At 35.3% G+C, this 16,582-nt stretch overlaps 1 protein-coding gene across 3 annotated transcripts in view; it reads right to left on the bottom strand.

Moving 5' to 3' along the window:
• LOC143257916 (septin-7-like) overlaps positions 1-16,182 on the bottom strand; it is a 37,289-nt gene extending 21,107 nt beyond the window's left edge. The window contains exon 1 of one of the 3 annotated variants that reach the window (XM_076516981.1): positions 15,985-16,182. In XM_076516981.1, the coding sequence (XP_076373096.1) occupies positions 15,985-16,014 (30 nt within the window). In that variant the 5' untranslated portion in view covers positions 16,015-16,182. Of the gene's footprint in view, positions 1-2,613; positions 3,042-15,984 lie in introns of those variants that run through there. The other 2 variants (XM_076516972.1, XM_076516964.1) reach the window with 2 other exon arrangements.
• Between the last annotated feature and the right edge of the window lie 400 nt (positions 16,183-16,582).

Genomic DNA, 16,582 nt, shown 5'->3' with positions numbered 1-16,582 from the left:
AAAATTACCAGAACAACAAAATGGTTTCAGAAAATTCAGACAAACCACAGACCACTTAGTCAGATTAACAGAAGCAATTGTAAACAGTTTTAATAAAGGATAATGCACTGTCGCTTGCTTTCTCGATATTGAGAAGGCTTTCTACACTGTATGGCATAACGGTCTCCGGTTCCGAATGTAAGAAATGGGACTATCGCTGACTATCTAACTTTCTGGAAAACAGAATATGTTGAGTCAATGTTGAAGAGAGACCTTCTCAGAGTGTTCCACTCCAGAAGCTGGTGTCCCTCAAAGAGGGGTGGTTACACCTAACCTATTTATCATGTACGTGAATAACAGCCTCTACGATGTATAACAATCTGGAAAAGTGTACCAACACCAGCAATAACAGCCACAAACATACAACCACAATTAAATATAATAAGTGAATATTGTCAAAAATATAGAATCAAAATAAACACAACTAGCAGTATTCAATAAGTTAACTAAACATGAAAAACCACAACAACAGATTTATATGAATGGAAAACTACTCCAGATCTATATGAATGGAGAACTACTCCAGACTGCTACATCTGCAAATTTTTAGGACGAGCATTTTATTTAAAACAAACGTAGATAAACCACCTAAATCATATTAGAACAAAACTTTGTCAAAGACCAAACTATGCTAGGAGTCTAACTGGTAAAATCAGCGGAGTCACGGCAGGTAACATTATAAAAATATATAAAACATACATAAGACCCGTCATTGAATATACAGCACCTGTATGGATAAAGGTAAGCAAAAAACTACTACAAACAATACAAAATACACTACTTATAACAGCTTATAAAGTACCCAGAACTACATCATCAGAATTCATGTATAAATACACACACATAGAAACAATAGCAGATGGACTCCTACATTGTACAATAACTTGTTTTGACAAAAAGTGGAGAAAATATGAACTACTATGCGAACTTGATAGGTACTGTATACATGATGAGAATGGTTCTAAACAACTTTCCCCAGTGAATATATATTTTCTAAATAAATAAATTAAAAAAGGCCACCTATAAACTAAACTCCACATTCGTTTAGGGGTTAATTACTAAACATTGAAAAGGTTTTTTATATAAATGCTTTATAGTTAATGCCTAACAAATGAAAGTGCAAATAATTATGGAACTATAGAGACAAATGATTTATTTGCACCAAGTGTATGTGTAGATAGTGCATGGACATTGTCCTGATAGAGGCCTGAGTTAGTGAGGGTTACTCTGGCCTTCGTGTACAATATATAAATACACTTGACAAATGTAAAACCAACAATTTAAAGGATGGAGGAAGAGGTTAACGAAACCTAACCCTCCTGGGTATATAAACACCAGTACCCAAATACCCATACACAGAGAGCGAAACCTAACCCTCCCGAGTATATAAACATCAATACCCAAATACCCATACACAGAGAGCGAAACCTAACCCTCCTGAGTATATAAACACCAGTACCCAAATACCCATACACACAGAGAGCGAAACCTAACCCTCCTGAGTATATAAACATCAATACCCAAATACCCATACACAGAGAGCGAAACCTAACCCTCCTGAGTATATAAACATCAATACCCAAATACCCATACACACAGAGAGCGAAACCTAATCCTCCTGAGTATATAAACATCAATACCCATACACACAGAGAGCGAAACCTAAACCTTCTGAGTATATAAACATCAATACCCATACACACAGAGAGCGAAACCTAACTCTCCTGAGTATATAAACATCAATACCCAAATACCCATACACACAGAGAGAGCGAAACCTAACCCTCCTGAGTACATAAACATCAATACCCAAATACCCATACACACAGAGAGCGAAACCTAACCCTCCTGAGTATATAAACATCAATACCCAAATACCCATACACACAGAGCAAGCGAAACCTAACCCTCCTGAGTATATAAACATCAATACCCATACACACAGAGAGCGTGTTTACTACTATTACACTATAAAAGTAAATCTTTACTAATGGTTCTTCTGTTTTCACTAACTGACAAGTAGCTCACGTATCTAAACCACTCCTTGAAGTGGAGAACATAAGCCACACAAGAGGACAATACTGGTTGTAAACACGTTAGGTTGAAACTGACACACACCATATTGCTTCCGAAAGGAATTTATGAAATTATACATCATATTTAGAACGCCAGAGTTTCAAGTCAGTTCGTGTGGTTAAGGCAGTTGTACTAGAAATTTTAAAGATAAAACATAAATACGTGATGCTAGTGTCAGATACGTAGAAACCCATAAAATCACATTGTTACTAACTGGGTCTCCAATTGTTTTAACACAGAGCTTGTTAGATGCTTTTGGTTTGTTTTTCATAATGAAGATTGTATGAGACAAATGAAAACACATAATTACTCAATATGATGTAATACTGGACCCTACCGGGAGTGAGAGGCACAAGTTAGCGATGCAAACATGGGCGTCAATAGACGTTTGTCTAAATCACCGTGAAATATATGTACATACTGAATAAGTAAAGACAAAAATTATACATTTCTCAGCCAACCACGGACGCGCGTAAATGAACTCATTATTGAACTTACGTTGAGATGTGGTGGCAACGTCCTGGAAAGACTGCCATAAGAATGAAAAGCACTTTGGATCGGGCTTCCTTGGCTGCTGTCATATACCCGTTGTCGTTGTGTTAACCTGTCTACACTGGCAAACCGATATCCCAACCCACCTTGTGAAGATACGGGGGACACCGTGTGGTGGGAAGGGGTGTAGGTAAGCACCTGCGGCTTCACCGAACTAGAGGACAGAAGTCTGTTAACGGCAGGCCTGTCAGGGACGTTTTCCCCCAAGCTACGGAAGGTTCTCGGAGGCGGATCGGGTTTCGCCATGGTCAACACGGCAGAAGCTGGGAACATACAAGCACACTTAGGCTTGGGAAACGTACACCATCTACGAATAAAATAACACCTATCTATCCGCAAGTACAGACCTACCAACAATCACATTTCACGTCACGAAGATTATTCTCTTCTGTGTACTGTAAGGGCCTCTAGCGGAAGACCTTGTCGGAACACTGACGCAAAACAGCGATCAACCATGTTCTAACAAATAACAGCCACCTTTGGAGTACCAGTAACACATGAAGGAACTTCGTTAACCGAAATATATCATAAGAATGTGTAACGAACGTACAGAACAAAGTAATTATATATCAATCACTTTATGTCTACTATATCCAATGCTGACAATACCGGGGTTAACTGACCAGGTCAGCTGATATACGACAAACATTAATTATAAACTAAAAGTAAACAAAATACGAGTTTAACTCAGGTCACGGGTAAGTGTTGGCTAGTCATTATGCCAGTTCTTCAACACAACACCTTCAGTTCTTGTCTTTCTTCAACACAACAACGTCAGTTCTTGTCTTTCTTCAACACAACACCGTCAGTTCTAACCTCTCTTCAACACAACACCGTCAGTTCAAACCTTTCTTCAACACAACACCGTCAGTTCAAACCTTTCTTCAACACAACACCGTCAGTTCAAACCTTTCTTCAACACAACACCGTCAGTTCAAACCTTTCTTCAACACAACACCGTCAGTTCTAACGTTTCTTCAACACAACACCGTCAGTTCTAACCTTTCTTCAACACAACACCGTCAGTTCTAACCTTTCTTCAACACAACACCGTCAGTTCTAACCTTTCTTCAACACAACAACGTCGGTTCTAACCTTTCTTCAACACAATAACGTCGGTTCTAACCTCTTCAACACAACAACGTCGGTTCTAACCTTTCTTCACACACAACGTCAGTTCTAACCTTTCTTCAACACAACAACGTCGGTTCTAACCTTTCTTCAACACAACAACGTCAGTTCTAACCTTTCTTCAACACAACAACGTCAGTTCTAACCTTTCTTCAACACAACAACGTCAGTTCTAACCTTTCTTCAACACAACAACGTCAGTTCTAACCTTTCTTCAACACAACGTCAGTTCTTGTCTTTCTTCAACACAACAACGTCAGTTCTTGTCTTTCTTCAACACAACACCGTCAGTTCAAACCTTTCTTCAACACAACACCGTCAGTTCAAACCTTTCTTCAACACAACACCGTCAGTTCAAACCTTTCTTCAACACAACACCGTCAGTTCAAACCTTTCTTCAACACAACACCGTCAGTTCAAACCTTTCTTCAACACAACACCGTCAGTTCAAACCTTTCTTCAACACAATACCGTCAGTTCTAACCTTTCTTCAACACAATACCGTCAGTTCTAACCTTTCTTCAACACAATAACGTCAGTTCTAACCTTTCTTCAACACAACAACGTCAGTTCTACCCTCTCTTCAACACAATACCGTCAGTTCTAACCTCTCTTCAACACAATACCGTCAGTTCTAACCTCTCTTCAACACAATACCGTCAGTTCTAACCTCTCTTCAACACAACACCGTCAGTTCTAACCTCTCTTCAACACAACACCGTCAGTTCTTGTCTTTCTTCAACACAACACCGTCAGTTCTTGTCTTTCTTCAACACAACACCGTCAGTTTTAACCTTTCTTCAACACAACACCGTCAGTTTTAACCTTTCTTCAACACAACACCGTCAGTTTTAACCTTTCTTCAACACAACACCGTCAGTTCTAACCTTTCTTCAACACAACACCGTCAGTTCTTGTCTTTCTTCAACACAACACCGTCAGTTCTTGTCTTTCTTCAACACAACACCGTCAGTTCTTGTCTTTCTTCAACACAACACCGTCAGTTCTTGTCTTTCTTCAACACAACACCGTCAGTTCTAACCTTTCTTCAACACAACACCGTCAGTTCTAACCTTTCTTCAACACAACACCGTCAGTTCTAACCTCTCTTCAACACAACACCGTCAGTTCTAACCTCTCTTCAACACAATACCGTCAGTTCTAACCTTTCTTCAACACAACACCGTCAGTTCTTGTCTTTCTTCAACACAAAACCGTCAGTTCTTGTCTTTCTTCAACACAACACCGTCAGTTCTTGTCTTTCTTCAACACAACACCGTCAGTTCTTGTCTTTCTTCAACACAACACCGTCAATTCTTGTCTTTCTTCAACACAACACTGTAAATTCTAACCTCTCTTCAACACAACACCGTCAGTTCTAACCTTTCTTCAACACAACACCGTCAGTTCTAACCTTTCTTCAACACAACAACGTCAGTTCTTGTCTTTCTTCAACACAATACCGTCAGTTCTAACCTCTCTTCAACACAATACCGTCAGTTCTAACCTCTCTTCAACACAACACCGTCAGTTCTAACCTTTCTTCAACACAACACCGTCAGTTCTAACCTTTCTTCAACACAACACCGTCAGTTCTAACCTTTCTTCAACACAACACCGTCAGTTCTAACCTTTCTTCAACACAACACCGTCAGTTCTTGTCTTTCTTCAACACAACACCGTCAGTTCTAACGTTTCTTCAACAAAACACCGTCAGTTCTAACGTTTCTTCAACACAACACCGTCAGTTCTAACGTTTCTTCAACAACACCGTCAGTTCTAACGTTTCTTCAACACAACACCGTCAGTTCTAACCTTTCTTCAACACAATACCGTCGGTTCTAACCTCTCTTCTACACAATACCGTCAGTTCTAACCTCTCTTCAACACAACACCGTCAGTTCTAACCTTTCTTCAACACAACACCGTCAGTTCTTGTCTTTCTTCAACACAACACCGTCAGTTCTTGTCTTTCTTCAACACAATACCGTCAATTCTAACCTTTCTTCAACACAACACCGTCAGTTCTAGCCTTCCTTCAACACAACACCGTCAGTTCTAACGTTTCTTCAACACAACACCGTCAGTTCTAACCTTTCTTCAACACAATACCGTCAGTTCTAACCTTTCTTCAACACAATACCGTCAGTTCTAACCTTTGTTCAGCAAACCATTATTAATTCTATAAGTTTTTAATGGTATTATGAGCCCCAAGTTTTCAAAACAGTATTACACACACATATGCTCCTCCCTACAAATAACTGTTGTATTAACGTTGTCCTTACTAATGAAATACATTAAGTTTTCCACCAGATGGCATTACCAAAGTATTTACCAGATATCTGGCTTCATTAGACCTTACAAAAGTAGTACATTATATGATGACAGGCCGACATGCTGATTTTATTAATTTGGTCTAGAACGATATTAATATGAAGAACTTTCGTTTCCCAAGTTATAGCGATATAAAAACCCAATGTTTTACATCTTGACTGTTTTTAGAATTCATGTCCTCGCATCAGTTGTATATTTGTTTTTAGCAGAATAAAGAAATCTCGAGTGTCGCGTCAAATAAAAATAAGACGTAAGACAAAACAAGCTAATTTAACACCCATAATGTTGTGATTAGTGTATCTGCCATCTAGAATGTTGAAAAATAGAAATAAAACTTGTATACCTTTTTATAAATATTTTAACACACTATTTCTAATAGCCTGTAGAAATATTCTAAATGAGGTATTTTATCTGACAACACAAATATGTTGAGTAAGTTGTATTGTGAACACGGAATTGAAACTTTGGTTTTATTAACAACGAAACATTTAGCAACCAAAGATTTGTTTGGTACGCTAGACCATAATTTCCACCGTGGCCGGATTTCTCATTCCTATTGACGTTTTGCGTGACATCACGCGTGAAGTTTCTACCTCACAAGACTCAGCGTATAATTTGTTAGTTGTCAGTGTAGCGTTTGTTCGATTCATGTGACCAGTTTTATCACACGAATTATGTGAATGAATGTTAATATATAATAACATGTCCTTTCCACAGACGTTTATAAACTTACAACTGTTTTTTATAAGGGTATAAAGAGAATGTGAAATGGCTTCGCTGTCTTAACCCTAAAAGATCGTATATTTATAAACAAAATAGTACTGTATATTGTATGTCCATATAACTACTTATCTAAATAAATATAACAGTACTGTTTGTTGTATGTCCATGTAACTACTTATCTATATAAATATAAAAGTACTGTCTGTTGTATGTCCAAGTAACTACTTATCTATATAAATATAACAGTACTGTCTGTTGTATGTCCAAGTAACTACTTATCTATATAAATATTAAAGTACTGTCTGTTGTATGTCCATGTAACTACTTATCTATATAAATATAACAGTACTGTCTGTTGTATGTCCAAGTAACTACTTATCTATATACAGTACTGTCTGTTGTATGTCCAAGTAACTACTTATCTATATAACAGTACTGTCTACTGTACGTCTATGTAACTACTTATCTATATAAATAAATCAGTATTGTCTGTTGTATATCAATGTAACTACTTATCTATATAAATATAACACTACTGTCTGTTGTATCTCCATGTAACTACTTGTCTATATAAATATAACCGTACTGTCTGTTGTATGTCCAAGTAACTACTTATCTATATAAATATAAAAGTACTGTCTGTTGTATGTTCAAGTAACTACTTATTTATATAAATATAATAGTACTGTCTACTTTACGTCCATGTAACTACTTATCTATATAAATAAAGCAGTACTGTCTGTTGTATATCAATGTAACTACTTATCTATATAAATATAATAGTACTGTCTACTTTACGTCCATGTAACTACTTATCTATATAAATAAAACAGTACTGTCTGTTGTATATCAATGTAACTACTTATCTATATAAATATAATAGTACTGCTGTTGTATCTCCATGTAACTAATTCTCAGGGTCTAGATAAATCTTCACTAATATTGGTAGAGAGGTTCATTAGATCCATACGGAGATACAAATTTTGAGTTTTTGTATTTTGCGATTTGAATGTTTTTGCGTTTTTTTAAACCAGTAATTCGCCCCCTGTTGAGAGATCTTCACGAAATCCAACATGAAGGTTTGTTGGTTCCTTCCAGAGATACAAGCAAATTTTGCTGTTTCATATTTTGTGTTTGACAGCTTTTATGAGCGTTATTTTAATACCTTACATACAAGGAAAGCAACTTTCCATGTTCTAAAATAACCTTTCATTGGTCGTGAACTTACATAATTTTCGTCCATTGGGCGGGTACTCGACTTAGTGTTGAATAACTGTGTGTTATGTGACTCATTCCAAAGTAAAATCCTTGTCTCTAAAATGTAAGAGACCGTTGCACTAATTATTTTCATTTACATTTTCTTGGGTAACTCTACACCAGAAAGGTTATGGTGCCTAACCAGTTTAGTGAACGTGTTTCATTAAACGTCGATTGGAGTTCACAGTTCATAGATACTTTCAGGGTTCCTAAACCGTAGTGTTCGTGAAACCTTAGTTCCGACCAAAGAGTTCAAGTGTTTGTTTGTTTGTTTTTGAATTTCGCACAAAGCTACTCGAGGGTTATCTGTGCTAGCCGTCCCTAATTTAGCAGTGTAAGACTAGAGGGAAGGCAGCTAGTCATCACCACCTACCGCTAACTCTTGGGCTACTCTTTTACTAACGAATAGTGGGATTGACCAAACATTATAACGCCCCCACGGCTAAAAGGGCGAGCATGTTTGGCGCGACGTGGATGCGAACCCGCGACCCTCAGATTACGTTCACTGTAACAATAAATGTTAAGTCTACTGAGCATTTTCAAATTTACATTGTTAGGTAGTTTTTCAGGGAAGACAAATAGCTATTAAGTACAATTTAGGGTTCCTTCCTATAATTAAACAAGTTTGCGTTTTATCAGCGTCAAATTAGTATTTAACACTTTACTATATAAACCATCGGTAACGGATAAAAACGCTTTAATATAATTTCACATATTTCGAGCGAAATATGTTTATAAATTTGGCTTTTTTTTTTAATGGACTACTTTTTGAGATAAATTTTACCCGATCGTCCTGCCATCTATTGAGCATAACTCACGACCTACTAAAATACACAGAAACAGAAGATATATTTTTAATGATTCTCAACTTCGAAGATGCTTATAACAACCAAGTCCTACAAAACCATATATTCGTGTACATTTGATATGTAGTTATTTTCCAAGTTTTACCTGCCAATTGAGAACAATTTTTATTACCTTGTAACAAAAAGTATTGATTTCAAAACTTCCTCATTTTGTGAAACGAGCACGTTTGTTTGTTTGTTTTTGAATTTCGCGCAAAGCTACACGAAGGATATCTGCACTAGCCGTCCATTATTTAGCAGTGTAAGACTACAGGGAAAGCAGCTAGTCATCACCACCCACCGCCAACTCTTGAGCTACTTTTTTACCAACGAATAGTGTGATTGACCATCATATTATAACACCCCCACGGCTGAAAGGGCGAGCATGTTTGGGGGCGGTATGGAGATTCGAACCCACGACCCTCAGTTTACGAGTCTAATGTCTTAACCACCTGGCCATGCCAAGCGAAGCGAGCACAGAATGTTAAAATTTTAAACAAAGGGCAAAAGGTTCCATTTCTGTAAATACACTTGAGTGTGCAGATTTTAAACATTACAAAACGAGTTATTATAAGGATTTACGGGTTCTAACCAATTATATGGGTTATAATATTTAAACTTCTAAACAAATAAGTGTTTAATTGTTTTTAATGGTTCGTTTGGAGGTTTGCAAATGTTAGCTGTACTCGTCAAATCCTTTTTTATTTTTTTTGTTTTCACTTTGTTTTCACGTTTTTGCCATTATGTACATCACTATAAAATATTTTTAACTATTATGATTAAAAATTATTTTAAATATTAAGCGTAAAATAATAATTTCCAATAAGTTGGTAAAAATATATTTTTATCCGTTTAAATATCATAGTAAATATTTCATCCCAATAGATGGCACTAAGATAGCAGTAACAAAATATTTAAAATAAATACTTGAATTTTGGTAATAAATACAATTTAACGTCAAATGCTTTATTTGATATAACGCCGTTACTCAAATTGCGATATATTTCAAATTATATATTCAAATACTGCAGATAAAATTTACTTTTAATGCAAATTTTAAGTCTTAAAAACGTTACTGTCATAACTGACCTACTTTTGTATTTATGCCACAGCTACTCTTCTTCCGCTAACCCTAATTTTAAACTATACGTCACAGCTAGAAGCACCCAATCACCCACACTGAGGAATTGCCTACAACTCCTATAACGCATCCATAGCCTGAAGTGCGGGTTTTAATTTAAGGTAATGCCAGCTCCAAAATTCGATGTACAGCACTAACCCCCTGTGATATTTGTCCGAATTAAACATAAAACACATCGATCATATTCAGTGAGAGTAGCTCCATCTGTGTTGCGTTCATATTACTCTTACTTAATACGTGAGTAAGAACTGTTTTATTGTCTAGTACCGGGGTGTGCAACTTATTTTTTATAGTGGCCACAATTTCCTTGCTGAAACTTCCTAAGTAAAATTGAAATGGATCATGCAAAAATTCAAATATCATTTTGAAATTTTGAAATTCGGAGAAACGTGATTCAATTTTTTGAGATAGATTTTTTATACAGTTTACATAGACATTATCTTTAGCATCAGAGGTATCACAGTCATTATTTTCTATAAAACTATTCAACTTTGGAAAATGTGTCGAATCATTCTTTTGTAATTGTTCCGTAAGGAGGTTTAGCTTTAACTGAAATTCAGGATTCTTCCCTGAAGATTTGTATTCAAATTATTCAAGTGACCCATCATATCACACAGAAAGTACAAATCATACTGCCATAATAAAGTTTCAATTTCAGGGAAATGTTCAATCTCACCTTTTTCAACAAGACGTTCTTTTTATTTGAGGAAATAAGGAAGTGAATCATTTTTAGACTTTTCCTCTACTTAACCATCTTACATTTGCAAAATCAGTGAGAACATCAAAATTACAGTCACTGCTTTTCTTCAAAGGCTCGACAAACTATCGATGGATCGTTCTAATATAATTCACAATATTTACAATGTCCATTAAATTTTTCAATTCATCACTTTTAGACATCTGAACACATACATTTTCATGATGCAAAATACAATGGAAAGATGACAGCGTGGACTTCACATTATTTTCAATTAAATGTTACTTCAGAAGAGAAATAAATCCTAATATCGCCTCAGTCATTGCGAGAGCGCCATCTGTTGTGATAGAAACCAGTTTTTTTTTAAATCCACATTGAAAATTTTCAAAGATGTTTTTTTTTTCCACGTTTGATTTCGTTATCTACAACGGCCAAACATTTCTTCCCTAACTTGAAGATCTGAAGTAACATATCGAACCCAAAATATCAACTGTGCAGTGTCACTAACATCTGTTGACTCGTCTAGTGCTGAAGAATAATACAAACAGTCTTTTAGTTGTTCAAACAACTGATTTTCTATGTCTTTCACTAACCATAGCATTCTGCGGGCAATTGTTCTTCGACTTAATTGTAAATTATTTACCTTTTGAAGAATACCATATTCTATTTTTGAATCATAATTCTTCAACAGAGTTTTAATGACCACAATCAACATTTCTTTTACTAGTTCAGGATCAGAAAATGAATTCTTTTTTTTTTTAGTTAGAATCCAAGCTACTTTATAGATAGCTAATGTAACTAGTTCTATCGATAATAAAAAAATCTTTTTAGGCCTCTCCTTGTTCATAAAGTTGTGCTTTCAGACGGCTAATTTCATTCATACAATTTTTGCTATCAACTGGAAATTTTACATCAAGTTTCTTGTGAAAATTGTTAAAGTGTTGCTTAAGGTTGTATACTTTATTATTCCTAAACACTTAGTCACACAAAACACACACTGGTTCATTATTTGTTTCAATCACTACAAATTTCAACTCCCAACTTTCATTAAATTTTCGTTTTACGTTTTTCCAGTCACGTGCCATTCTATTTTCATCAGTAATACCAGAATCAATTAAACTGTCTTTATTTTCTAAGTGTTCACCATTATCTGGATTCATTTGTTTTCTTATTATCCACTTATCCACATTAGGGATTAAAAACAAAATATTTTTACATACTTGAAAGTTGCACAATAAAAATATGTTTGCAAGCGCATGCAAAACAACTCGCACTCGATAACAAACGTCTAAACCAGATTGACGTTACAAAATGGGTGGAGTCTGTGGCGGTGATTAAACGCGCGACATAAGCCATGACGTGAGGCAGTGCAGTTACCGATTACCACATCTGAAAAAAAAAATAATAATAATTTTCTGTATTTTAAAACATGACATGGCTATAAATATAAACAACCACAACGTTTACCGATCAAAGCTTTGCTGACGACCAAGGTTAACCTGACAGAATCGTCCCGACGTAAACTTTATCTGGTACATAATTTGAATATCTAATCTTCTCTTGTTTAATTCAATTAATTAATCGAGAAAAGCAGAAAATAAAATTAAAAATAACACTTCGTTTTTAATTTTGATATCCGTATGGTATAATTAATTAATTACAGTATTTTTAAACATGTAGTTTTTACTTTTTCTGCATGGAATCTCATCCTACCCCAAGGCTTGCTGTTATCTTACGTTCACCATAAATTGTTAATACTTTTAATAAAAAACACAACAAAAAACCAACGTAATATATAAAAATACACACACACTTTTATACCTAAATATCAGTTTATACTTTAAAATGTTTTATACGATTTCAGCTGAACAGAACTTCTGCGCATGTGCAATCTATACACGTAATCATTTGAACTTGAATCACAGAATTATATATATTTTCCTTAAGATGTGTTAACTATCATGATCTGTTCTACAAGTCCTGGGGTAAAAAGTCAAATTCCCCACTGTTTACTTGAACCCTCGCGTTTACAAGGGGTCAAATGATGCACAGTATTCGAAGCACACCCACACTTATTTTTTTTCCCCACCTTACATCCGTATTTTCCTGATATTTCGAGTATGCCAAGAGCGTTACAGAAGCCCCCTAATAGATGGCGAGTTTTAATACACTGCAATCTCTATCGTTGTTTGAATCTAGTAATAGGTGTTTGTTTAATAAGCACCTCTGAAACTAATCAGCCCCTAATTAAACAGCTAATTTATGAACAAACGAACTTTAGGCCTAAGAAACAACAATAACGTTTGTTGTTAAGCGCGAAGCTTCACAATGAATTATCTGTGCTGTGATTACCGCGAGTATCGAAACCCTATTGATTTTAGCATCATAATCTTTTGCTCACTACTGATCCACCAGGAGGCGCGCCACAACGTACGGTCAATAATTGTGACTATTTTCTGCAGGATACAACAAAACGTGGTCACCTTAGTAAGATCACAGTTAGAAGTTTAGCAACACAGTAAGTTATACACGCTATGTCCTCCACCACAGGGAAGAATCGAATCCCGAATTTCGTCAACTCTTTTAGCAGTTAGCCCCGAGCTTTCTCAGTATCCGTAATCGAAAAGCGAAGTTAACTAAATCACCAACTACATTTACAAGAGTTTTGTTTTTAATTGTTATATCTAACCGACACGTTAACAGTGTTATACACCCTGTTGTTTTTACACTCAAATTCTTACAAACTACAAAACAAGTACTGTAGTTATCCATCTGAAATGTGGTTTATAAATATATGGACTAAATGGACTAACAAGTACTGTAGTTATCCATCTGAAATGTGGTTTATAAATATATGGACTAAATGGTTGTAACACTGGCACCATATTATCATCCTTGTACCATTAGGCCACGCACTGTCCATAAACTAACACGACAAAGGTACTAGTCACGTATCTCGCAAGGGAAAAGACTGCCGAGTTACTACACGCACGTGCAAGTCTCTCTTCCATTGGTTTGTTTAACATAATCGATTCTTTATTAATTTCTGTAGTAGTGAACGTTTCCACGATAACTGTTTCAAAAGGTTCGAATAAACAAAGTATCTTTTTGTAAACTTTGTGTCTATTGTTGAAAGTCCGCTAAGGTTTCTTTGAGAACTTGTTGACGGGCCATAAAGGTCTGGCAATATTCCCTCCTTACTCATGTCCATCGAACCACAAAAAGAAAAACACTCACAAATGATATCGAATCACAAGAGGAGAAACCTAAGATACTTTGAGACTCTTAGCATAAATAATGCCAGTTATGTTTCACAGTTTACTTTATAAAAAGAAAAGAATAATACTGAATAGTTCCCTCGACTCCACCTCGCGAGTTCCTACACAGTGCACAACTCACAGTCGTGCAATTACACTGACGGTTACATCTTTTTTGTTTTCTGCAGTTTGAATGTGCCATGTATAAAACACTATTTCAAATTATCGTTTAATAATTTTATACATAAAAAAGTTATGTTATTATCTATATCTGTAATCATACGAATAAATACACCGAAACTTGAACCAATATCAGTATCATGAGTATCATTACTTAACTAACGAAGATAACTGAAGGTATTTCTTATACTCGTTCAGGTCGAAATCCACAAAGAACAGATGCTAACCTTTAAAGGGCTGTTTAAGCCGTACTGGGGAATTTGTGGACATGCCCCACTGGAAATATGGGGAATCTGTGGACGTGCCCAACTGGAAATATGGGGAATCTGTGTACATGCCCCACTGGAAACACTTTAGTGATTTTCACCAAAAATGGTGCATTTTTGATGGTATCAGTCTGTTTGTATCTTTAAAGCATGTCCTTAGTGAACCGAGTTACACATCATAACAGTTGATATTTGTGCAGTTTGATAATATAAATTACTACTGTTGTATCTGTCGTATTGGAGTTGGACTGATTAGTTTTTGGACAGGGCGAAACTAGATACTTTAACTTCTCAGAACTATCAAATACATTCTGGTATTAGTACCACGAGTACGAGTGTACATTCTGGTATTAGTACCACGAGTACGAGTGTAAATCTTACTTTAAATTTGAAATATATAAACTCGCACATCCTAAAGCAATATTTTTAAACAAAAAAAACTAAAGGTACCTCAGTTTCACTACTCTCTTCCCGATACATCTGGAAATATTGTATAACATCCGTATTAATGTAAAAAAAAAAAAAAATTAACTCTTCAGTTACGTTCGAGTTCATCCGGCAGTTTAATCTATTTAAATTAATAATACATCAAAATGGTTACAACTCCTTGCCTTTGATGGTTAAAGTGGGCCCTTACAACACCAGTGGCAAAATATTATAAAACGTAATTAAACCCATTAATTAGTTCAAACAACTCCATGTTAGTTCTTTACATCAATTGTTGCAACAGGCGTGAAGATAAATTAGCGACACCTACCGGTATAAACACAAGTTCGTAATTTAAAGTTTAATTTTTTTATACTGTGAGATTGCGAATTCTATTTATTTTTTATTATTATTATTTATTTTGGTTGACGTGTTGTTTATCATTCGTTTACTATTTCTTCTACCGTCTAGTTCATCCATGAATGTTTAGTCACATTAAAACGTACACTCATACTTCTAGTCTATCACGTTTGAGTAATTATATATGTATTATGAAAGTGAAACCAGCTTTTCTGACAGTGATATACAGATAATGTTAATGTAGTAATATATGTAAATTTATGATCACACGAGATGTACTCTTGTAACTTAAACAGTAAATAAACACCCTGCCATAAGTTCTATAAACTGAATCTAAATATAGTTAGTGAATTATCTATGTTTTATTTATTAACATTAACATGAAGTCCTGGTCCGGCACGTATTTATTTGCTGTGTTCTTTTGTAAGTGCCAAATTTTATTATGATTATCGTAACGTGCTTATGTTAGACCTTTACAAAACTTTTTTTATATATATTCACACTGGAAGTTCAGAGGACAAACAGCACACCAAGTAACAACTTCTTTCCACAACAATGCAGGTTTTGTTTCATTCAGTATTATGAAATTACGAAAATACAAGTTGAACTATTGTTTTAAATACACGAATTTATGAAGGCTTAACGAACGTTTTAACAATGGTAAAATAAAACAGAGTAAGATATAAAATGGCATACTCACTGTTGCTATGTCAGCAGCAGAAGCAGACATGAGAAGAAACAAAAATTTGGGTAAGTACACGATATAGACGCACAGTTTTAAATCTAGACAGTTATCACAATACACCGGCGAAAATCATGAGCACTCCAGAGTTCACACACCAACATTCGTTACGTTACAAAAACCCGACTGAACTTCTAACCCCTCTGTGAAAGTCTAACGTTAACTTTTAACCAATCAGCATCAAGCACAAGCCAACGCAAGCGAAAGTAGAAAAAGAAACAGTGACGTCATATAAACAGAAAACAAACGGTTCGTTATATTTAACACACGTCTTTTTAGATGGTTGTTGTCTCAACTAACCCTAACATAGATTATTATACACCATACAAAACCTCTTACCCATATTCGACTGCTCACGTGTAGTACAGATGTCACTGTATCCACCAACTAGTTTTGAAACAATTTTTACTCGTTTATAACCCTAATCCTTTACTACTAATAAAATACATAATATAATTGCATTAACAAAAGTTTCTTCCAACAAATATATCAGTAATTTATTAAAGTTAACAACATAAACCTGTTGTCACATATAAATATATATATAAGTTCAATC

The sequence above is a fragment of the Tachypleus tridentatus genome, chromosome 1, assembly GCF_004210375.1.
Source record: "Tachypleus tridentatus isolate NWPU-2018 chromosome 1, ASM421037v1, whole genome shotgun sequence".
NCBI lineage: Eukaryota > Metazoa > Arthropoda > Merostomata > Xiphosura > Limulidae > Tachypleus > Tachypleus tridentatus.
The sequence above is the reverse complement of the archived record's forward strand: the minus strand, read 5'-3'. Positions and strand labels throughout refer to the sequence as shown.